Source organism: Ammodytes marinus (genome assembly GCF_949987685.1).
Source record: "Ammodytes marinus genome assembly, chromosome: 12".
Classification (NCBI taxonomy): Eukaryota; Metazoa; Chordata; class Actinopteri; order Uranoscopiformes; family Ammodytidae; genus Ammodytes; species Ammodytes marinus.
Window position 1 is genome coordinate 12,128,871 of NC_137216.1, and position 23,873 is coordinate 12,152,743.

A 23,873-nucleotide genomic window follows, 5' to 3' on the forward strand; every position below is an offset into this window, starting at 1 on the left:
TGTCACACTTTGTTTTCTCCTAACACCATTTACTGTATGTCATTCATTTGCATCCAAACATAGTGTCAGACGAGGAAACTGTGTTTGACAGTATTTTGTTCTTTTCTTCTGTTTCTCTTTTACATATTTGCACCCACGAAGACAGGGCTCGCAACATGAAAGACAGCGAATACCAAAATAGTTGGGAGCACATGAAGTATTATTGAGTGAGCTATCTGTAATTGTTCTGTAATAGTTCACGCACAAAAGTAAAGGCTTTTATTTTATACAGCCCTGGAGTATTTTCAGATTTACACCTGCAGTACAAAGCATCAGTGACATTAAGTCCATTTTAGTCGTCCCAAAGCATCTCAGTGGACCATACATTTTTATATTTTGTGTCATTTAGACATAGATCCTTCAGTGCATTATTACGTTGTAACATTGACCCAGTGGAGAATTCATTTCGTAATACTTTGTGGTTTTGGCTTTGACCAGAGTTTATAATGGTTCTTTTTCTGCCTCTGTAAACTGGAGATTTGGTCTTCTGTCATCTGACCTCCTTCTGAATGTATTTTTACCAGTAACTCTATAATCTTAATGGTTGTGCAAATACCGTTGTTACACATTGTAACAATTGTATTTCAACAGCTGGTTGTATGTAGGCATGCTTGATCCATTTTGGCATTTGATTTAAAAGTGCTCCGAGTGGCCTTGCAAAGATTCTGTTTTACAAGTTGCCAAATTAGTTTCTTTTCGGCAGTGTTTCTAATATTTGGCCAGCAATGGGTAATATGGTGAATGTTAAGTCGATGTGAAATCAAATTGTGAAATATTGATCATTTCTATAACATGATGAAATAATTATCAATTATCTGGGCACATTTACCATGATAGAATTCAAAGAACGGCCCACTTCTGACCTGATCAGAGTCATAACATGGTGTTATGTCCAAGAAAATCGAAAAAGATGTTCACTCATTGTTTACAGTACCATGCTATTTGTGTTACTATTGTGTGTACATGGAGAGCTGGACAACAATGCAAATAAATTGTGGAATTGTGTGAACACTGCATTTGTTCCTCTTTGTTGCACATTTCTAAAGTTCAAATTGAGGGAAACCGAGAGAGAGAGAAAGAGAGAGAGAGAGAGAGAGAGAGAGAGAGAGATGCTCTGGTCCTGTTGTGATCTACATCAGCTCCTTGACTTTCAAATCCTGATAAATTGTAATTACTGATACAGGCTCCGAGCCCAGAATGTATAAGCGGCTGATAAGATTCATCTTTGCCCTGCAGTCAGATTCCCAGTCTGATAGTCCCCGAGATGCTCGCAGATTGTGAGGGGAAACGGTCTTTAAAAATCTTTTGTCTCCAACTAATTCATTTACTTTTGACTGTCACTTTTGTTTAAGGGACGTTTGAGTTCAAGTGCTTGTGTCGTGACCATCTGATCGGTGGCAAAGACATGGGCTGATCTTGTCATGTCCAATTTTGTCTCATTTGAGTTGCTCTCAGGATGTGTTTGCAGGATAAGTGAGGATATCTGAACAGTTTGACTATGTCTTTTTGTAATGGGGAAACTTCTGTTACCGCAAGCTGCATCATTCTAATAAAATGCAGTAGTGTGGCAGAGCAGATGAATATGAATGAATATTTACTAGAAACAATGCATAACCTTATTGAACATCACTTTTAGATGGGAGAGAGCAACAGGAAGACTGAATAGGAATCCAAGTGGCTGAAGTCACCAGCTGGAATTGAAACAAGAATCACAGTTGCATGTTGCTTGTGCATAACTAACTTCTGGACCAACATGACCCATCCATACCTTTATGATACTAATGGCCAAAGGAGTTCAAATGCCTGGGACTCCCCAGCAGTCAGTCTTTATCAGTAGAAGATCTGTTGAGGCCCCTTGGATTAATTATGAAATGTCTAAAACATCAAACAGCAAAATGCATTTGCCCTTGGCTTTGGGAAACAACTACAGGAAAAAAAGATAGTTTGGGTTCAAGGTTTGGTGATGGCTGCTAAGTTGAGTACTGCATGGTTGCGATGTCTCCTGTCTAAGTAAATTGCTACGAGGCTAAATAAATAAATACATTTAAAAATAAAAACACTGGCCTCGTTTAGCTTTGCATTCTAGCAGCTTGGCCATACAGATGGCAATGTGGGTCCGTCTGATACTCCACCATTTTGGTCCAGAATGAAAAACAGCTCTGAAAAAAATTAGACCACTCAAAATGATCTGTGTTATCTGGTTTTACTATTTTTAGATACACTAGGTGTCTAAGTAGAATGAACATTTTCCTCAGTGTATTCTATAGACTACTGACAAGATTTATCTCAAATTAAAATATTGTCATATGCATTTTCTTTCATTAATGAACTGATGCCGACATTAGAACAATTTAGAGTGGGCTCTTAATCTCTTTCCAGGGCTGTAATCTTAACAACTACTTAACGGGTTGCCATGAACTTTTCCCCAGACATTCATGGATGAACCAAGCCCCAACCTCAGGGATTTTTACCAGCATCCAATAAGGAAGTGACCACAACTGTAGTAACCAGGAAGTGCCCCTGGGGGCTGGGAGCAGAAGACAGCCATCTCTCATTGACTCCAATGCTAAACATGCCGTTTTCACGGCATTATTAAACCTATTTACAGCCTGGGCCACGAAACCATTTTAGTCTGTATGTTTAGGTCATATCTCCATGACAACACTGGGGGGGGGTGAATTTTTTTGGCCCACGCTAGTTTTTATTCTTTTGGAGGTTAAAATGTATTGGCGCAATCTCTTGAGTGACAGCTCTCCGCCCGTTGTCCCTCACTTTGCCTCGGAGGTATACATCAACTATCTCCCTCCCCCTCACAAAATGGTGACACGCACAAACCAGGATTATTGGATGCCGTGTGAATAACTGAGGTCAGCCCGGATGCTACATCCATATTATTTACTATCTATGGGATGAACCTGACTGACTGACTGAGGCTTCAATGACCAAGGAAATCCTAATGACTCCGATGATTATGTCCTTTAAATGTGAGGGGTGTCTCTACAGCTATTGGATGAATTGCTATGGAATTGTGTACATATAAATGCCTCCACCAGGATGAATTGTGAAACCTGTTTAAACCTGAGTACGATTCTTCGGTTTAAGACCAAATACCCACAATGCCAATGGGTTAGGCTTCCATCCCCCTTTGCTGTACTTTCTGTTTAGTTCTAATAATAAAAAAAAAATCCAGCATGCTGACACATTAAACTTAGATGCTGATTTAGGTAAATATTTCCCATCCGAAACATCAACATGTTAGCACTTTGACTGGGAGCATGTTAGCATGCTGACGCTATCATTTAGCTCAAAGCATAGCCATCCTATACAGCATGTAAGCATCACCTTCAACTTGTTAAATATGACTTGTGTTTTAAGGCATTATATAGAATCAATCGTGTGTGTCGCAAGAGAGAGAGAGTGAGTGAGAGAGTGAGAGACAGACAGACGGACAGACAGACAGACAGACAGACAGACAGACAGACAGATATCCTAATAAGTATCTGTTACTATTAGACAGAGATAGTCAGACTGGGTTTTTGCTTCATCAGTTCCACAGGGAGTTCATTCCAAAGATGTGAATCTTGGTAGAAAAAATACTTTTCTGCCCACTGCCTCCTTGGCTTTGGGTTGACCTGATTATGCGATCTGCCAGCACAGAGTTGGCCCATCGAGAACAATGAGGTTGAATAGATAAGATAGCACGAGCCCAACTAATTAATGACTTGAGCCAATGAATGGAGGACAAACGAGACAAGTTTACTGGTTTTAGTTAAAGGAGAAGTAAGTGATATGGTCCTTTTAGCTAACTTCCTGTCAGTGACTGCAGTTAGCAGTCGCCTCCCTCGTCCCAATGTCACCTCCACATGAACACACAGCCGTCTTCATCAGATAATGGCGTGATGGAGAGCAGCGAGTCCTCATTCACGGGTGCTTTGTCTCCTAATTGGTTCAAATGAGTGGGATGCTCAACATTTGAACTGCATGGCTATTACTGCAAAGCTGAATGACTGGGAGACCTGAACTGCGCATACTGTTTAGGTGATTGCTGTACGAATATAGAGAGATTTAACATTTATATTAACAAAAAATATCACGTACTTCTCCTTTAATGTGCAGTGTTTTCACAAGCTGAAGGTTCAATGATAAAAGAACAACAACTACCCTCACAAGGAAGATCTCTTCAAGGTGAAGAAATGTTGACGTGTTGCTCCCTGTTTATGTCAGTCAGTTTTTATAGGAAAAGGAAATCAAAACCCTAACAAATTGAGATTCAAATACACTCAATGGTGATTCTTTAATGTGTGGATTCATTGCAAAAAAAAAAGTCATTTAACTGCGGTCTACTTTAACTTGAATATGACTTATATTGCTTCAGTCTCCAGTGTTACGCCGAAAAGATGTAGGCTAAGAAAGTCCTACAATAAGGTCAGTCTGAGTGCTGGGGTTGGAAGATGCAGTAAATGCAGAGGAGTATCACCTGGGTTACAACTTACATGCCTTGCATTTCTATATACAGACATATAGTCTTACATCCACACAACTACATCATTGACCACTGGATACTAAATCATATCAGACTAAAAGCTCCCCTCCGGATTTACTCCCTGGAAGAAAATCAGATGGGGTCTGTGGCCTAATTGCGATCTTATTTGGGTTCATGGCCTGATTCCTGTGTGTCTCCCATCATAACAACTTGAAATCTAGGAGCTGTGTAGTCGTGTTTTTATCTCAAAATAACGATGATCTTTTTGTGAAAGCTTGTAAAATATTCCTTTCTAAACCATAGCCTACTGCTATTTCTGCTGACTGCATCAATATATGATAACAATTTCTGAGATTAAAATATATTTTAATATATTTGGTGGTGGTGGATACTTTACTCAAGTAAGCCTACACCTTTACCAGGCTGCAAAACGAGTGACTTTTTATTTATGAAGCCTATAGCCTATAATCATTTTTACTTAAGAGTAGCCTTCTTTTTCTACACAGTGGAAAAACTGCTTCTTAAATTAAAACGCTTTACATATTGGCTGCTATTATTCTAGACAAAGACAGGCATTTGTTTGTGGAGAGATACAGGGTTTGCGAAATGCATCAAAAATGTATCTTTGACAAAAGTTTAATTGGCGATGATGGATTGCCAAGCTAGTTTTTAGAAGCTGACTTTCATACAGTATCATAGTGACGTGAATTTAAACCAATGGCAACATTATTAATGCATGTAAAAAAATACTATCACATGTCCATTTAAACTGCAATCTGGTGCAGAAGACCAGATTTGTTTGTTTACTTTAGCAGTATGCAGAACAGCATATGTCAGACTTTACAGTTATGTGTTAATGAGCTATGCAGTAGTTAAACAATGCCTGCTACCCTCTGTGAGTAGCCTGTGTAACGAACATAGACGGGGGGCTTGGCCTGGGGGGTGAGTGTGGTGTTTTATCATTGGATTGATTTTTTTCTTGGGGAGTTTTCTTTCGTCACGTTGGCCCTCCTTCAGGGGAAGCTGTCTGTCTGTGGGAGGGTTTTATCCTCCAGTCTTCAGAGCTCCCCGGACACACTCTCACTCCCGCTCGACATGTAAGTGAAAGAGAAAAGTCGCGTTGTGTTGTCACAATCTGTTTGCAGTTTGAACACTGAATGATCTATATGCAAGCGTGAAAAACAGGTGCTGTGACATTCTCTGAGCAAGCGATCGAGCGAGCGACAACTGCCTTGCACACGTCGGGGGACGCACGCGACAAGCACGATCCCGTCTGCTGTGTCAGATCCGATCGCGCTGCTACCGGGTTCATTTTACTAAATAGCTTCACCTACCGGCAGTTCTGTCACGATTGTAAACAAATAAATGACAAGCAGCTGCTGTACTGGTGACGTGCTCAGGTTCAGCGCAGAGAATAATAGCGGTCAGCAAGAGTGACGTCGGCTTCATTTTTTTTTTTTATTATTATTATTCTTCCGGACAATTACACATAATACATAATTTTCTCATTGCATATTCATACATATTACTTTGTGTTATCGTCCGAAGGGAAGCAGGAGAAGCCAAAGGCTTATCGGGTCCCGCCCCCACTGAGGCGGGACCCGAGTGGGGGCCGAGTGGGAGCTGGGTTTGGTGTAGCCCTATGTTGATATGCATCCCATTCATTCTGTTACATAACCAGCTGCAACAGGTCGAAACGCACTATGTGTGATGGCTGAAAAATGAAAATACATTTGCAATGGCTGGCTGTTTGGAGAAAATAGAATTTTGCTGTTTTACCCAGTGCAGTGGAAGAAAACTACAGTACTTTTAAAAATATCACCAACACTAGGTCAACACCCTCCAATCACGGTAGGCCTACTGGGCAAAGTTAACTCACTATTTCCTCTATGCTTTTAAGACAATCCTTGTGTCAACATTTGACCTAGTGATTTTCAGTGTGTTGTACAATCTATAACAGGTTGACTTGAATGTATTGACACATATGAAAGCAAAACTCTTACTTCCTACACAATGTCACAGCACCAGCCATGCTGCTCGACTCATGGGCAGAGAAGTGTTCACCCGCCTCAGCAGACAGTGTTGAAGATAAAATACAATTAAAAAAATTATAACACACAAATACATTTTATGAAGTTGCCAGTCTGACTCTCTTAGCCATTGATGGAAATGTTTTCTGTTCTTTTTCCCCCTTAGATTATTTGCCATGGCGTCTTCACTGAAGAGTCTGGTTCACGATGATAGCAGGTACCAGAAATCCTTTGCGCTTTTTCTGGAGCGCTCCTCTGAGCATCAGTGTATGAGGGACTTCATCCACAATACGCTGCCAGGCATACTGGCCAGGTAATCTGACACACATGCTCTCTTCAAGAAGGAAGGCTCATGACCGCACAATCGACAAAAGACTACAAGTACTTCAGTGTACAATTGAATATGATATATTAAAATAGAGTAGCTGAGAAGATCTTTTACAGTGATAAGCTGTACAGTAACATTAGAAGGGGAGTCCTCAAACATTACAGAAATAGAAGATGTTGAAGGACAGGTTTAGTTAACTGGTTGTCCGATACATCAAGGACAGAAAAAGTGCAATTCAAATAAAATTTAAATTAATGAAGATTGGAGCTAGAACGATATCACATGTGTTAATTATGGTCCAGTCAGTGACATGATTCGGAGATCAATTGGAAATAGATTCACCAGAAGGCCCTGTTTATTTGTCATCATTTAAATGTCCAGCTCAGTACATTTCTTAAAGTCTTTGGTGGTGCAAAAATGTTAATGATTGCCATTATATTATTTCTAAGTACGATAGTAACTTATTGAGAAGATGAAGGCAGACAGAGGCAGTATGTAAGAGAGGAGCTACTGATTAACAGTGGGAGGAGGGACGGTCTTCACACTCATATGTTTTCCATGGGTAGAAAGTAGTTCTGTTCCACATTATCCATTAACAGGTGAGAATTCATCTGTCAAAAACATCCAGAATATATGAACATATTGTCAATTAAACTAATTATAAAACTTATTCAGAAAAAAAACATAAACACCAATTTAACATGTCACTTGCACCTTGAAATGTGAAAACAAAAAAAAGAACAGTGATAATAAAACACTGTGAAGTGAGAGATGACATCTGGAGAACACAGACTATTAAGCACTGCACTTGCTATTCAACAAACATGCATTCTGAAGGTGGAGTAAGCGATTCTGGAGAAGTCTTGTTTTCAAAATCAGAGAATATATCCTCACGATCCACTAACTGTCCGTACTGTGCGCTGGGGAAAAAAAGCAGTGTTATACACAGCCAGGCCTCTGTAATTGGGTGTGTAGACAAAGGGGGCACAACTAGATAGCAACATGCCTATTTACAGAGCCTAGGCTGTGTATATACCCTGGATTATTTCTCAGCGCGCCCACAGTACTGACAGGTAGCAGATCATGGGGAAATATTCACTGATTCAGCCAGATAGTCATTTTGACAACAAGCATTCTCCACAATGGCTGACTCCACCTTTATTACTGCTGAAAACAGTCAGCAGCATTGGGACTTATAAAACACAATATGTCAATATTACGTATGGCTCTTGTCATGCTGTTTGTTACTGTTATACCCACATAATTGAATCGCTGACTGCTAAAATGCACATAGATTAACCAGCTAAACAAGGCTTGCGTGTTTGTGGATGACAACGAGTGAGAATCTGCTCTTCTTGCATTATTTTATCCTGGGTTGATTTATGGTTGAGCTTTTAAGAGGCGAGTGGCGTGCTTGCGGATAAACCCAGCCCAGCGCTGTGCTCCCTGTTCGCTGTCTAAGACGTAGATCAGAGAGGCATCTGAGCGGATGTGACTCACAAGTCAATTAAAAAGTGCAACAGCGTTACGTTATTATAAACCCAGAGCGTGAGTGACAGAACACGTCCCAGGAAAGAGTCGAAGCCTCGGCAATTGGAGAAGCCTCTGACGCTACATCAGAACATGTCATGCTCCCGAGTGTCAGGCGCCATTGACAGTTACAAGCCCCCAAAAATCAGAGCTACACTTGGCAGGTTGGAGGATATGAGTTTTTCAAGGCTGTTCAGAATACTCAAAGTGTTATATTCGTTTTCTTCTGCCCACCCCTCTCCCCTCAGTGTTGGAGATGGAAAGTCCCATCTAAATGTCATTGGAGTTGGAAGTGGATCGGGTGAGAACACACACTCCAGGACACTTTTACTGCTGAACTTATCTTATGTGCGCTGTGACACAATAAATAGCTGAGCGGGCCCCTGCGGCAGACAGCGAAGGTGAGGTGGAGCTGTGGAATCAGGCCCCGCCATAACTGTTCTTATTACTGTGCAGTCATTTATGGCTGCAGCAGTAAAAAACCTTTACCATTATTATCACTGCCAAGGGGTTTGTATCCGTGTGTCCCGTTGTCAGATTAATCTTTAACCTTAGTAGCAGACGAACTTACTGCACTTTGTCTCCAGTGGTCATGATCCCGCCAGGTTGATTTCTTTCCCAAGCAAACGTGCCAATTGCCCATGACTGCTATTAACCTTCGCTTATATCCTGGCTGATCCTTTTATTTTACCTGAGCTGTCATGTCAGTGTCATAATGGAGACATGTAACAGTTCTCTAATGGACCGTAAAATCTATTAGAATGACTAAAACTCCCCCGCAATGTATTCACTGGATTCAGAAATATTCAGCAACTGTGGAGATGTCCTTTGCTTCAGGTTAGGCCTTTCCACATGAACAGTTTTCAGCTTTAATGTGAACTCAACATACCCTGCATTCCAATACCAATACTTCCATACTATTCAGTATGTATGCCAGAAAGAGATCGGATGTCCCAGTACATGCATGTCAAATGATGTATGCAAAAACAAATCCCAGATGCCTAAACACATCCAATTGCATTTTGCAGTATGCAAACCAGCAGGCTTTATAGTAAGGATAAAAAGTGTGTGATATGAAAGGCAGGGCTTGTCACCTGCCACTGGCTAAATGAGATTAATGTCACAGTGATCATGTGTTTGGTTTTGAGCCAAGTTCTTTTTTGTTTCTCTTTATTTTTTATTACTTTTTCAACATAATATGTACAATATGCTCCTCTGAGCTTTTTCCTGTTTATATCTGCAGGACAATTTAAATTTGAGGATTATGATGGTTGACTAATGTACTGTTATTCTTTTAAATTATGTTTGAATAGTATTATTGACCAGTTTTTGTACCTTGGGAAAAGTAAATAAAAAATGTATGTGCACAAAATATATTATTTTTTTATTTTTTTTCAAAATTAAACTTGTGTTTATGGCTTTAGGTGAGATTGACCTAGAGATGATCTCCAAGCTCTGTCTGAAGCACCCGGGGGTGACAGTGGATAACGAGGTGGTGGAGCCTAGCAGCCAGCAGCTACATAACTACAGAGGTACAACCTTTTATCTGGCATATCACAAATTCATACTGAAAAGTATCTGTATATTAAGCCCCCCAAAATCAGTTTGAATATTTAATCATTTCACAGCCATGTACGGACATACTTACTCTGTGTTGGGTTTATTTTAATGCAGAGAATATATTTTAAAGCTGCCTTCGGCTTCCACACTAATACATTAGTAATACAGTTATTCATGCATAAGTATAAGGGGATGGTCCCTTAACCACCAGTCCCTGATTCAAGCTCCTATGTCAGCAGCTATCCACCTCTTTGATGGGTCTTTGAGTTAAACACTGAATTCCCATCTCCTCCCAGTCTGCTGCTCTGACCAGTAGTTTCACTTACTTCTAATACTACTCCAGACATCTATTCACACATTCACAACATGTATTCAAAAACTCTCTGAATGAAAGTAGTAGTTCAAGTGGTGATCCGGGAACATATTATGTTGTGTCCATGTCTGCTGTTCATAACTGTATGCACTGTATATCTAGCACCCCATCCTACTTTTCTTGGGTATTCTGTTGATACAGTTTGAGTTTGTATAATGTGGCTCTCTCAGCTCAGTATCTGTTGACACACATCTTTGCAGGCATTAGTGCTGTCAAAAGGATGACGCAACGACAAAGCATGTTGAAATCTTCTGTAATTTTCAGGACCTGCCCAATGCCCATACTTGCCTCTTCTGATTCAGGTCACATACAAGTCATCCTAATAAGATCTGAAACACACTCAGTTCAAAATGTGTTTTATATCAATCACTTTTCACTAACCAAATGTCTAATATATTATTTATAGTATGTACACTGACAAGGTGTGTAGTGTCTTACTTACTTACACATGCTTGAGAAATATGTATATATACTGTATATTATTATTCACAGTGGTGTAATGGCTCTAAATTGGATCAAAATTAATAAAAAGTATAAAATGCATAACATTTGCTTGCAACTGTATTCACACAACCCTGCATGTACGTTTTTAATAGATGCACCTTTGGCACCAATTATAGTCTTGAGTCTAAACAGAACTAACGATGCAATTTATTTGTACATGAAAATATTATGGGTTTACCAAACACATATTATCTTTATGTTGTAGTGGGTTACTGTTCCTTGTCATTTGATTTCCCTCACTGGAGAAACCTAATAGAAATGTATCTTATACATTATACTCTCTCGTGATTACTTAGAATGAGGTGTGATACAAAACAGTTGAAGAGTTGTGTTTGTTTTCATTGCCGTAGGGGAAAGTGTGGCTTAATGGTATGATGTGTTGGGGGATATTAAATTATGACACAGATTTACTAAGAATATCGATGTGTTGATATAAATGTTCTCATGAAAGTGTAGAAGATCCCAAAAGGTGGGAAAAGCCTTCTCAGTGGCAAACCTACAGAGGTATTTCCATGATCGATTATAATATACTATCATTATTATTGTATAATATTCAAGAAATAATGAATAATATCAATAGTAGTGTCATTGGAGGGCAGGGTATCATAGATCTAATGTTGTGTCTGAAATGTCATTCAAACACACACGGGACAACTCCATGTCAATCAGTTCTACGTATGTATTACTTACTATTCTACATCACAAACAAACAGTCCAATAAACAAAGGCAGAGCACAAATAGACTAACTGAAACAACAGCCAGATGCTGAAGTGTCAAAGGAGAAATAATTTAGTGTGAATAATGGAGGAGAATATTGAACAGTGATAATTTCCTGAGAGACTACATTACAGTAGAAAAATGGTGACAGCTTTGTGGGAATGGCAAATTGGACAGTTCACACGGGATTTAAAATGTCCAGGGTTGTTTAAAGAATGAAGATGGAAAGTTGGTCAGTGTGCCTTTTGGAGCAGCGTTGGTCGGATGGAAAATCCCGTGGCGGCTCATTTGGACAGCTGGAACTCTGTTGGTTGAAACAGCGTGGGCTGAGTAGGGAGTGGATCCACCAGAGTATAGGCTCTTTTTCATAAACTCAGTGCTAGAGGGGTCTTCCCCCCCACATCCCAGTTGACTCACACGTGTAGCACTTTCACAGTCGAAGAATTGCCACACTAACAGGTTTGATCTCTGGAAGCAATAACTGGCCAATAGGATTGTTATGTTATCCATTATCTGGCCAGGATTTAGAGTAATCACTTTAGAGAATGTTATACTTTTAAGACGGGTAAATTGAATGGCCTTCATATTATTCAAATCAATTCATAACAAAAAACCTGCTTACGTTAAATGTTAATTAAATGATATTCGCAAGTTTTTCTACTTGAAAACATACAGTATTTGATGTCCTTCATCTGCAGAAGCAAAGTTAATGAGTAAGGTCATTTCATTTCTAAATGAAACGAGTAAGACATGAGCTATAATCACATTCATGTAAATATACACGTATAAAAATGAAATTAAATGGAAAGCAATTAAACCATGTCTTTGAAATTCAGGTTTAATTCTGGCACTGTATGTTTGTGACAAAAAGAGTTGTCTGCTGGATAGTGTGTGTGTGTGTGTGTGGGTTGACTAGGTTCACACTTTGTTAAATTTTGTCAAGATTCTTTATGATATTCTCTGTGCCTACTTCTCTTGGATATTAATGTGTATTGCACAAACATTTGGTCACATTGTTTATTTTGGTTGATCATTAGAAAGCTGCAGCTTGATTGGAGACACAGGACACTGTATCATGGGTTCATAATCTGATCCGTTAGCTTGCATTTCCTTGGGGTAATTAGCTGGTTTCCAGGGTCACCAGCGGAGACTCTTGTGCTTAGAATCTGAACTGAACCTCCGGCCAAGTAAACGTAACGTCCATCGATAATTCTATTACGTGATTCCAGGCTGTTGCAGCAGCATTGTTGTGTGGGTTGAGGGAAGAATTTATGTTGTTGTCGGATGTAAGAGATAATGGGAAAATGGGTTGATCCTGAAGTGAAGATCTTGGAGAGAGGTTAATATTTAACATGTCTCCTCTTCATTCTAAAGTTTACTCATCCACTGCTGAGGTAAAAATTACACTAGTTTTTCCCCAACAATGTCGATTTGTCGGCTGCAAATGGTATGCCCTCAAATTGAAAAAAATACCCCACAACAAAAACAGTCAGTGTGTAGACCCTAAAATCTCAGGTTAACATCATTTCAGTATGTATTATTATATTTTATATTACCAAGTTATTTCAGTTAACTTAGTTATGTTATACTTCCCCGTTATGTTAAGACATTATTCATACAAAGCAAGATTGAGTGATGATATAGATTCATATTTTTGACAATGTAACATTATTGTGTTAAATACAGTCATGCATCATTTACAGGTACATTGCATAACTCTGTTTTGTGTCTGTTGGAGCGCAGTCATGGTGTCACAGAAACCCGGTTTAGATCACATTAAATTCAACTGGAACAAGATGACTGCCTCCGAGTTTGAGGATCACTGGAAGGGGAATAAGATGACGCAGAAGGCCGACTTCATTCACATGATACAGGTTGGTGTCGTCGACATATGCTGTGCTGCTTGTCCGCGTACTTTGCTTTCGACACAACTAGGTCATATCCGTTTCATCATTTGGCCGCAATCCATGGCAATTAATCCTATTAGAACTGTCTGTCTGGCATAGCCTTCTAATGAGGTTGCTCTAGGAATCCAGTTACCAGCTCATTATCTGTGGTGAAATCGACAGATGCTGTACTATGTGAAGGATCCCGGAGCCACCATCAGCTTCTTCCGGAGTCTTCTTGACAAGAATGGGAAGCTTCTTATCATTCTAGTGTCTGGTAAGTGGAAGGATCAAACCTTAAATTATCGTGACATTTGATATGTTTCTTCTATTTTGGGGTTAGTTATGCTATGTACTGTAAAGGTGCTTATTGCTTAAACCTACAGTACATACATAGAGTCATACAGTGCAGTCCGTGTAGGAATTAACTTTTTTTTTAACCACCTAAGTAAAAAGACTATGGCTGTGGTTATCAGAGTTAGTGAAAACAAACACAAGGGCACATTCCTTCTGGCATAGACTGTAAATATCTGTTACATTAATATATATTTGATCTTATCTCAGTAATTACCAAGATATCCCTTCCATTGATGTGGCTTTGCTTCCGTTGAAATAAGCTGTTGTTGTGAGCCGTGCTAGTGGCATGGCTGTAGGGCTGGCAGTACCCGCCACTTTGGTCGTGTTTGTGTTGAGTGCTCATTAGCAAATGTGAGCACGCAAATATGGTAAACTAAGATAGTGAACATGGTAAACATTATACCTGCCAAGGGAAAAACAACAGACTAGAGCACACTAATTGATGTGCAGCCTTTTAGTAGTGCAAACACACTACCACTTCCACACTATGGTTCTTCGCCAGAGCCAAACATGACAAAGACATGATGTAAACACATATAGACCATTTCAAACAGGTGAACAATTGTACATTATGTAACTGCCTGTTGAACAGAATTATAAATCTATTGCTTCCTAGGAATGGTGTTGCCATAGACAATGTCCATACATTTTGCACCATAATCATGTCAGTAACAAAGGAACAGAGATGTAGGCTACTGTAGGCCTGTACCTTTTTAAAGATTGTAGTTCTTTATTTAGGCCAAACGGCTCCACTGTCAATGAGTGGGAATTCAATATGCCTCTCTGTGGAGCAGTGAATTAACTTTGCCACCACCTCCACAAGGGCGTGATATTTTTTCTCTATTCCCGAGACCTTTGGTTTTGATGCAGAGCCATTGTTAGCCAGTAAATAATGTCCAGTAGCATAATAGCATAATCCATGGTCTGTGTCCATGTGCATTTCTGGTGATAAGCTATACAAATCCTTAAAGCTCTTTTAGTTTGTCCAGAATAAACATGTAAACATACCTGCTTAGCATCTGCATGTTAGCATTGTGATAGTGGCAATGTCTGCATGCTGTACCCAGCCTCACATGTCCACTGGCCTGGCTGCAAACTCTTCTGGTGGATTCCAATACCCATATACTTCCATACTATTTTGCATGCTGGAAAAATATTTTGAATGTCCTAATAGATGCATGTCAAATGCAGTTTGCCATGATAGCTGGATATCCTACTACATCTAACCACATTTTGCAGTATGCAAGCCAAAAAGTATGCAGTTTGGAACGCAGGGTTAGTCTTGTTTTCATGTCCTATTTTCCAGGTGAGAGTGGTTGGGGAAAGCTGTGGCGGTCCTTCGCGAGCCAGCTCTGTAACTCGGATATAAGTCAGTGTGTGACCACTGGAGACATCAAAAGCCTCCTGGACTCCAAGGGAGTGAGCTACCAGAACTACGAGCTGCCATCTCAGATGGATATCAGCGAGTGTTTCACTGAGGGAGATGAGAAGGGGGAGCTGCTGCTTGATTTTCTCACTGAGGTGCAGGACTTCAGTAAGACAGCTTCACCTGAGCTGAGAACCGGTGTCCTAGAGTTACTCCGGCACCCAGACTGTAGCATAGAGTCCAACGGAAAAGTCATCTTCAACAACAACCTTGGAGTGATAGTCATAGATCAGCTCACTTAAAAAACACATCATGTTAAAGGTGAAGCCGGCGATTCTGGAGAACGCTTTGTTGTCAAAAACACTTTTTGTCAAAATCAGTGAATATCTCTTATCCACTACCTGTCCTTACTGTGTGTGCTGAAAAAAAAATTATGTTCATAAACAGCCTAGCCACTGTAAATATAGATAAGGGGGACCCACCAAATTGTGTTCATACACCGCTTAGGCTCTGTAAATATAAATAAAGGGGAACCACCAAATGCCCGTTTATAGAGCCTAGACTGTGCATTAACACTGGATTTGTTTTTTCGGGGCACACATAGTATGGACGTCATACATTCAGTATGTGAAGTAGCAGACCATGAGGAGATATTCACTGATATTGACAAAAAGTTATTTTGACAATGACAACAAGCATTGACCAGAATCACTGACTCCACCTTTTAATATAGTGAATGTGAAATAGCTTTAGATGAATAACAAAGATGTGGATTTAGTTTTAAACACTGTGATCAAATTGTATAATTGACTGTATATCATTATCAAGCGTTTCAGCCTGCTTTGAGGAAAAAAACAATCCGAACAGAATTTAAGACATCCAAATGTGTTCAGAAAATGCAAACATTGGAGTTTTAATCAACTTTAGACATCAGCTTCATATTCGTCTAGCATATAATTTGTATGGGCTACAGCTGGCAGGTTGTGCTTCCACCCCCACTGCTGCTCTCATCGGATATAAAACTAAATGGAGAATTGAACATTTCATTTTCCATGGAGATTGAGCCGTTAATTTTAGATAAGCTGCACACTCTCGTGGGTGTCTTGATTTTGTGTCTTTGCTTTTGCGTGCTATACATTTCAGTTGTTGCAGAAAAGATTTACATCAATGAGAAGACTTCAAGCAGGGGTGGAGGATTTGGGGAGAAAATGGCAGTTGGGATAGAGATTGGAATCCAAATACCTCAACCGTTCCACTTGTTCTCTTTGGTCCCTCCCTGACACGCTCTACACCAACAAAGTCGTGCCAAAGTGAATGGACAGTCCCAACAGCCAATACGAACAGAGAATCGGAGCCTCGCTCTGATTTGTCCAAGTGTCCGCTCATGTTAACTTTGACCAATCAGAAATCATATACCCCAGCTTTAACTGCATAAATTAAAATATCAGGATATGTTTGTGCTGGCCTTCTTGACTATTCATATTTATTTTTTTGCATAGTAGCTGTTATGGAATAAACATTTGATAAAGAAGTTTTTTTTAAATATAATTATTAAAGCTATTTCTATTTCCATATTAATTATTGTTGGCCTTTAAAGTACACAGAAATCAATGCAATAGAAACTTACTTTTTTGGGTATGTCTGTCAGAGAGAATTTAATAGGGAGTTACACAAATATAGTCGGCAACATGTATAGGCCTAATTGAATGGAAGATCAAGCGATGTTACTAACCTCACAATGTAGTTCATGTAATTGCTCTAGTTAGGCAAAATTAAGAGGCTAAATCAACCAGCCAGGCAAGTACAGATGGGGTTTTATACTCACTGTGATAATGTGCACGTACTTGAAAGCATTTAAATTCAGCTTTACAACCTGTACCAGTGGTACGCATATTCATGTAATAAACTGGTTAGTTAAACACAGGCACAATGGTGGTAGCCGCTGGTCTCAGTGTGTGTTTGTAGCCAAAATATTACTCACTGATATATGAAGTGTTGGCTCCATCTTGAGGGCAGCCTCAGTAGCTGTCGATAAAATAGAAATAGCTGACACACACACACAGGAAACGGGATAGCAGATTCTAAAATGACATGCAATGTGGCCATACAATTTATTACATTTATCTGAAAATGATTTGAAAGCTACATGGATTTGTAGCATTAACTTTGCCTGCAACTAAGCCTGTTTGTTTTGTAAAGGTTGCTTTTGACTGCACCACATTCACAAAAGAGTTTAATAATAATAATAATAATAATACATTTAATTTATATAGCGCTCTTGTCTCACTCAGAGCGCTTTACAAAAACAAAACAATAAACAAACAAAAAGAACATGTAGAGTTGGGTTGGTGGGTGAACTAGGGGTAGGCGGAGGAGAAGAGATGGGTCTTGAGTTTGGACTGGAAGATGGTGAGGGACTCAGAGTCACGGATATGTTGGGGGAGGCTGTTCCAGAGCCTGGGAGCTGCCCTAGAGAAAGCTCTGTCGCCAAGGCTGCAGAGTTTTGATGTGTGGGTGGAGAGAATTCTCCCCTAGGGAAAGTGTCTGCTCACTGTACCCTACACATAAACATGTTTTGCAATCAAGGTATTGTATTGGAGACTTTATCCAATCTTCAGAAATAATTATATTTGTGAGCTCCAGAGATCTCCTAGTTGGGAGTGACCATCTCACTTTCTGTTTTTGGAAGTGTACAACAAAATAGGTTGTTTAAATAACGAAAGGAAAAGGTGCATGAGTCATGACATGATGGATTCAGCATGAAAACAAATATATGAATGTGGTTCCCATGTTTACATTAAACAGTACATCTAATATACAATGCACAATGCATACAAATAGCAAATGAATACATTCAAAATACATATCCTTGTCCTTGTATATTCAGCATAAATAAGATAACATTAAACTTGGCAAGGTATACAAAAACGATCAATATTTTATTTTCAGACTGTTATGTTTAGATCTTCCTGGTCTTAAATGAAGCTTTCTCTTCCATACACTGTCTGACCTAAATACTGATGCATTTTGGACCAGGCCGGGAGCAGGCTTGTTAATGTTTTATCCTGTTAGTGTTTGCACAGTCTCAACTAAGTTTTACAATGCTCGTATTTACTGCATTGCTGTTGCACTGGATTGTATTGCACAAGTCTTTCTATTATTTTGTCCATGACCTTGCTTTACCTTCCTGCCAAGGAGGTTGTGTTAGGCTAAGTGTTTGTCTCTTAGTGACATTCTCACCAACCCTTTGACACATTTTATTGAAATGCAGAAAATATTTAGACTGAAGGCCAAGGGACATTGTGCTAGTTGTTGGTAAGGAGGAGTTCACCGTTTTGTCATTCTTAAAAATGTTGGCTCATTAACCCCCCTGAGCTGAATGGACTAGAATAATTATTTAATCCTGTTTATAGATAAATCTTTTAGTACAGACCAGTGCCTGTTTTTGCCTAAACAACTGCTATTTAGCTCTGTCTGTGTACACTTACTTTTATTTTGAAAGGTCAATCTTCCACCAAGCAACATCACAAAAATACACTTCGATTTACTCAAGTCTCGTCACAGTATAAGGAAGGTAGTGCAGACGTGTGGCGTAAATAATTAAAAAAATAAGTCATGCACGAAGCTAGATGACTAATAAGAAGTTTTCCTTATGAGTGTGAAATCACTCAAATACTGTAGGCCTACTAACTAACTACTGTCAAAGTGTAAACAATGTTAAGCAAAACGTACAGAATTGGTTAATGTGTAAAATGGCTGGATTCCAAATAGCCACTACAATCAGACTACAATACGTCCACAGATAAATATTTCACAGCACAGCTGCGTTGAGCTCTGGTGTACAGGGAAAGTTCATCTTTCAGGAGTTACATAACATATTGGAGAGGAGCCAGCCAGGAAGTGGGAGCGGAGAGTGATAGTAGTACCGTGCAACCTAGAGAGTGGGAAAGCAATCAACGCTTTGTCCTTATACTCAACACATCTGTAAGGTAAGAGAATACTTTAAATGTACCGTTGTCGATGTTTACCATAATGATGTAAAGTTGTTTTTCTTGACATAACGGTTTCCGATTTCAAACCCCTGTGTGTATCACATTGCAGGAATCGGTCATGGCTGAAGAAGCAAAGCAGACATGCTATGAGGGCAGTTCGGTCCAAAGCTTTCAGTTCTACCTAGAACATTCAGGAGAGCACGGGGCCATTCTCCAGTGTGTTAACGACCATCTGCCTGCAGAATTCAAAAGGTACAAGAAGAAAGGCGTGGCAGGCAACATAACTGTCAGTACTACTTACTCAGAGCCAGCGGAGGTTATGGATGCCGTGTTAATGTAGTGCAGTAGTGCCACAGTAACTTTGCGTGAAAAAACCTTGAGTGTAAAAGCAAGCCAGGTTAAGCAAAGGTGGCAACTTGCTTCTTTGTTGGTGTTCAAGGCTTTACATTTCCACGTAGTATAGCAGTCTGCACAGTGTTTCAATAAAGAAGGACATTACATGATTAATAGCACTACTTGTTGGATGTAGCCTACTGTTGCTATTCTTTTTTTATTTGTAATGACTGAAATTCTCTGTTTAGAGCAGCAGCATGCATTCTATCCATACAGTCTATAACTGGAGGGGCGTTTAGTGCATAAATATAAAAAAGTCATTCAAGATAGGCTAAATAAAATAAACACTTGAAACTACTTGGTATTAGACTTAAGGGATAAGACAAGTAGATTATTTTTTTTCAATTATTTTGTTTAGGTAAATAGAGAACTACTCTTTTTTCCTCTAGAAATCTCCGCAATTATTGTTATTAATCAAAATGCTACTAACACAGATATGTGTATGTATTTTTAACAGGTTAACTTTTAATTGGTTTACTATGCAGTCTTGTTTCCCTCTTTCATGTGTTGATTCAGAATCGGAGCAGGTAAAAGCAGCCTGGATGTTCTTGGTGCCGGAAGTGGTGGAGGTAAGGGATGACAAACAAAAACGGGTAACTGCTGTATGATCCATAAAAAGATCATAGAGTGCAGGAAATGACATCATTGTGTGATTTTATGTGTTTGAAGAAGCAGCTTTATTTGATGACCAGAAATCCACTGTGTTACGATTTTAATTATGTTCCTAAAGGTGGCTCAGTTGGCTCCAGATGGATACAATTAAAATATTGATAACATTGCCTTATATGTCTTCAAAATATTGGTTTACTGTAATCAAGACAAAGCCAATTTAAATTGTTTTAATACCCAATTTATATACAAGAAGATGTATTGAGTTTATAATTTCATTGGTGTAGCAAATACACCAGTCTAAGCAATTTTCTTTCTCGAGCGTGCATGAAGCTGCATGTTCATTTATCCTTTCATAGTAAGATATCTTGGTTCTGGGTGTTTTTACATTTGTCATAGTTGGTGGAGAGGTGGATTTTTCTTCATGCTAAATATAAGTTTGTGTGCAGAACCTCAGTCTGTTCAAATACTGAACTAAAATTGGAGTATATATAAACTGAAAGGGCTCCTTTCGGGCGGCTTATCCTGCTCACCTAAATAAGGTTAAACTCCTGCACCCAGTGAAGGTTGGTTAAGGTCATACATTGATTATTCAAGTCTATAATGATAAGACTGTGTAAACAGTGATTTTAAAAACACCACCTCACACACACACACACACACACACACACAGACTTAATCTAAATATAGTTGAGATATTAAATTGAGGCAGTGCGGGGGTTTAACATTTTTTATACTTTTTGGTTTATTCCAGGTGAAATGGATGTCCAAATTCTCACTCTACTGCAGTCCACCTTCCCCACTGTCCCGATCACTGCTGACATTGTGGAAGGCAGCACTCAGCTCACAGACAACTTCAAAGGTGCGGAAATAAACACACAGTGGACAATTTTTGTTTTATAACTTTTGTCACTTCCTCGTTTTAACCTTTTGTAAAACTAAATAATGAGTCGTTATTGTTAGTAGCAGTTGTGATTGAAGTAAGTTTTTTTCAGATGTTTCTTATTTTTTCATATCACACATTGAATTGTCAATATTACTTCGTATGTAACACTATATACACATACAAGTCCAAAAACCCAAGTTTGGTACTTCATGCTTATAATGGACTTTATAGCAGCTAAACTTTGTATATGTTTTGTATCTGGTCATAATGTCATGGTTTGTTTCAATATGCTGCTTACATACCTCAATAGTATCGCCTGATTTGTCTGATTTTATGTCTAACGTATAGCTTTGGTGGCAAAGACCAGCAACCTTCAGAAGATCCCATTTTCTTGGCATATCATGGGCAGTGAGGACTTTGTGAAACAAGTCAAAGCAAAGAAAGACGTGAAGAAATTTGACTTCATACACATGATTCAGGTACTATAACTTTTCTATTTGGAAATTTGAATTTGAGAAGGATATCCAGGCAGGAAGATTTTGGGTGTTCACTTTCTGGGCTATACGTGTTCTTTACATGTTGTCCTGGGTTACCCCGTGAAAGTTAGAATGATTGAATGAATGAATGAATGAATTATTTTATTTGACCATTTTGATATAAAAACATGAACAGCACTCTGTCACACATTAAAATACATAAAATAGCCAGGGATAGACACAAAAAAGCCCGAAGGCTTATTTCCATTTTGGTCCCTGTACACAAAATATACACATACATAAAAATCACACACACAACAATGACCCTAAGGCAAGCCTAATTATGCCTAAGCCATTTTTTTAGGGCCTTTTTAAAATTGCCCAAACTCCCGACCACCTTGAGTGCTCCCGGTAACCTGTTCCACAGTGCAGCACCCGTATAAAAAAGGAATCCTTTCCCATGTTGGTCCTCACCCTAGGTGGTACAAAATCAGTGGTGCTACCCCTAGTGGCATGTGTGTGAACTTCACTTACACGATTAAAATAGTTTCTAAAATATTTGGGAACATCCCCATTTAAAATCTTATGTACCATACACAGTTTAATCTGAGATACCCGATCAACAACTTTCAACCAACCCAACCTCTCAAAGTGGGAAGATTCCAGATGAGTTCTAGTACTGACCTGTCGGTAGAATGGCAGTGCCCCCCTTTGTCTAGGCAGCCAGATGTCTTTATTTGCACAACGTTTACTGCTATAATACCTCTGACCTATGTGTGATCAAAGGTTACCTACTGTTCTCTCATTAACAGATGATTTACTATGTGGATAACCTCGCCGATACAATCAAGTTCTTCCAAAGTCTTCTGAAAAACAATGGCAGGCTTATGATCATCATTGAAGCAAGTAAGTTCAACATAGTTCTACTTTCCCACAATGCTTCCTGCCCTTTTTTTTATACTGGAGTCAAATATGCAAATATGAATGTAGTTGCATTAACTACCAGCAAGCTACTGCAAAATGTAGTTTAACTAATAGTTTAACTACGTGTACTTCGCTACTATCCAACAGTGAAAATGACTCTGAGAATATTTCTTCTAGATTTCATGTATATTTTTTAAAAACTCCTACTTTCTAGCTAACGGTGGCTGGGACACCTTGTGGAAGACTTACCATAAGGACCTCTGCGTCCACGCCATCACAGAGTACCGCTCATCTGGAGAGGTGATCGCGTGTCTGAAGAGCCAGGGTTTGAAATATGAGGAGCATGCCATTCCCAACTCCTACGACATCACCGAGTGCTTCGACCCTAGCAGCCCCACCGGACAACGTCTGCTGAACTTCATGACGGCCCAAGATGACTTTCACCAGTCCTACACCCCGGAGATCAGAGCAGGCATATTAGACCTTCTCAGAAACAAGTGCAGCACGGAGAAAGACGGCAGGGTCATCTTCAACAGTGCCTTGAGCTGCATACTCGTTCACGCTTGAGTATATGTCCTCAAAGTTCAAGTTTAATTACCTGTTGTTGCAATAAGATTGAGCGTGCCATCTCTGGAGCACTGTTTTTGGCCTGGCTTGATGTACTCTTTATGTGTACCAAAAGGATCAATAGAGTACAATTCTGTTGCTATTAAGAGGGTTTACCTGTCAAATGCAGATAATTTCGTTTTTTTTAAGTAAGTCTTTACTGAATCAATCAGTTATGAAATGCCTTTGAGTGAAATATGCATTCTAATCAATCTTTCAATGTAAACACACAAAGAAATACAGTTTATTCCTCTTTTATAATCATGTTTTAATACACCTTCGCTCTTAATTCACAGCAATTGTTACATAAAAAACATAATTTCCTAAGAAAAAATGTTTGGTGAATTTGTTATTGATAAGACAAAGATACACACTATAATTTAATATCATACCTCCAGCTGTTTATATTGTTTGTAATCTCCACTATTTGCATTACTTGTAGTTACATCTGCACAAAATCTCTTATAACTGTATGTCCAGTAAACACTCATACTGTATACATTAGGGGTGTAAGGGTACACAAAAGTCACAGTACTGTATGTATGTCGGTCAAAGTTCGGTTCTGCACGGTACGGTTAAATATACAAAATGAATACTGCTGCAAGTCCTCCAATAAATACAAATATTCTCAAATTAGAGTGCAAGTGCAGCATTATATACAATTGCAGCTTATAGGTCCCTTTTCAGTATAACAATATAATACTGCTGCCATACACAAAGTTCTCCAATAACTTAAATACTTCTCAAATAAGTTTGGCACGCAATCGAAACAAGCCTGTACATTCGGCATATTTAAGTCATATTAACGCCCAT

At 39.2% G+C, this 23,873-nt stretch overlaps 2 protein-coding genes across 3 annotated transcripts; both read left to right on the forward strand.

The window, feature by feature from the left end:
* The first annotated feature begins 5,589 nt into the window (after nt 1–5,589).
* LOC307258555 (histamine N-methyltransferase-like) lies at nt 5,590–16,958 on the forward strand. Of its 2 annotated transcripts, none has more exons than XM_080038130.1 (7): nt 5,590–5,619; nt 6,719–6,865; nt 8,659–8,711; nt 9,835–9,942; nt 13,309–13,439; nt 13,635–13,728; nt 15,115–16,958. In XM_080038130.1, exons 2-7 carry the CDS (start codon nt 6,729–6,731, stop codon nt 15,474–15,476), a joined length of 885 nt encoding a protein of 294 aa, XP_079894256.1. In that variant the 5' UTR covers nt 5,590–5,619; nt 6,719–6,728; the 3' UTR covers nt 15,477–16,958. The 2 variants fall into 2 exon arrangements, with proteins under 2 accessions (XP_079894256.1, XP_079894257.1); XM_080038131.1 differs by lacking the exon at nt 5,590–5,619 and adding an exon at nt 6,146–6,156.
* Nucleotides 16,959–19,032: 2,074 nt separating this feature from the next.
* LOC307258229 (histamine N-methyltransferase A-like) lies at nt 19,033–23,391 on the forward strand. The gene is made up of 7 exons (XM_080037686.1): nt 19,033–19,163; nt 19,276–19,418; nt 20,076–20,128; nt 20,923–21,030; nt 21,403–21,533; nt 22,343–22,436; nt 22,669–23,391. The coding sequence occupies exons 2-7, from the start codon at nt 19,285–19,287 to the stop codon at nt 23,019–23,021; spliced, it is 873 nt and encodes a 290-aa protein (XP_079893812.1). The 5' UTR covers nt 19,033–19,163; nt 19,276–19,284; the 3' UTR covers nt 23,022–23,391.
* Nucleotides 23,392–23,873: the final 482 nt, after the last annotated feature.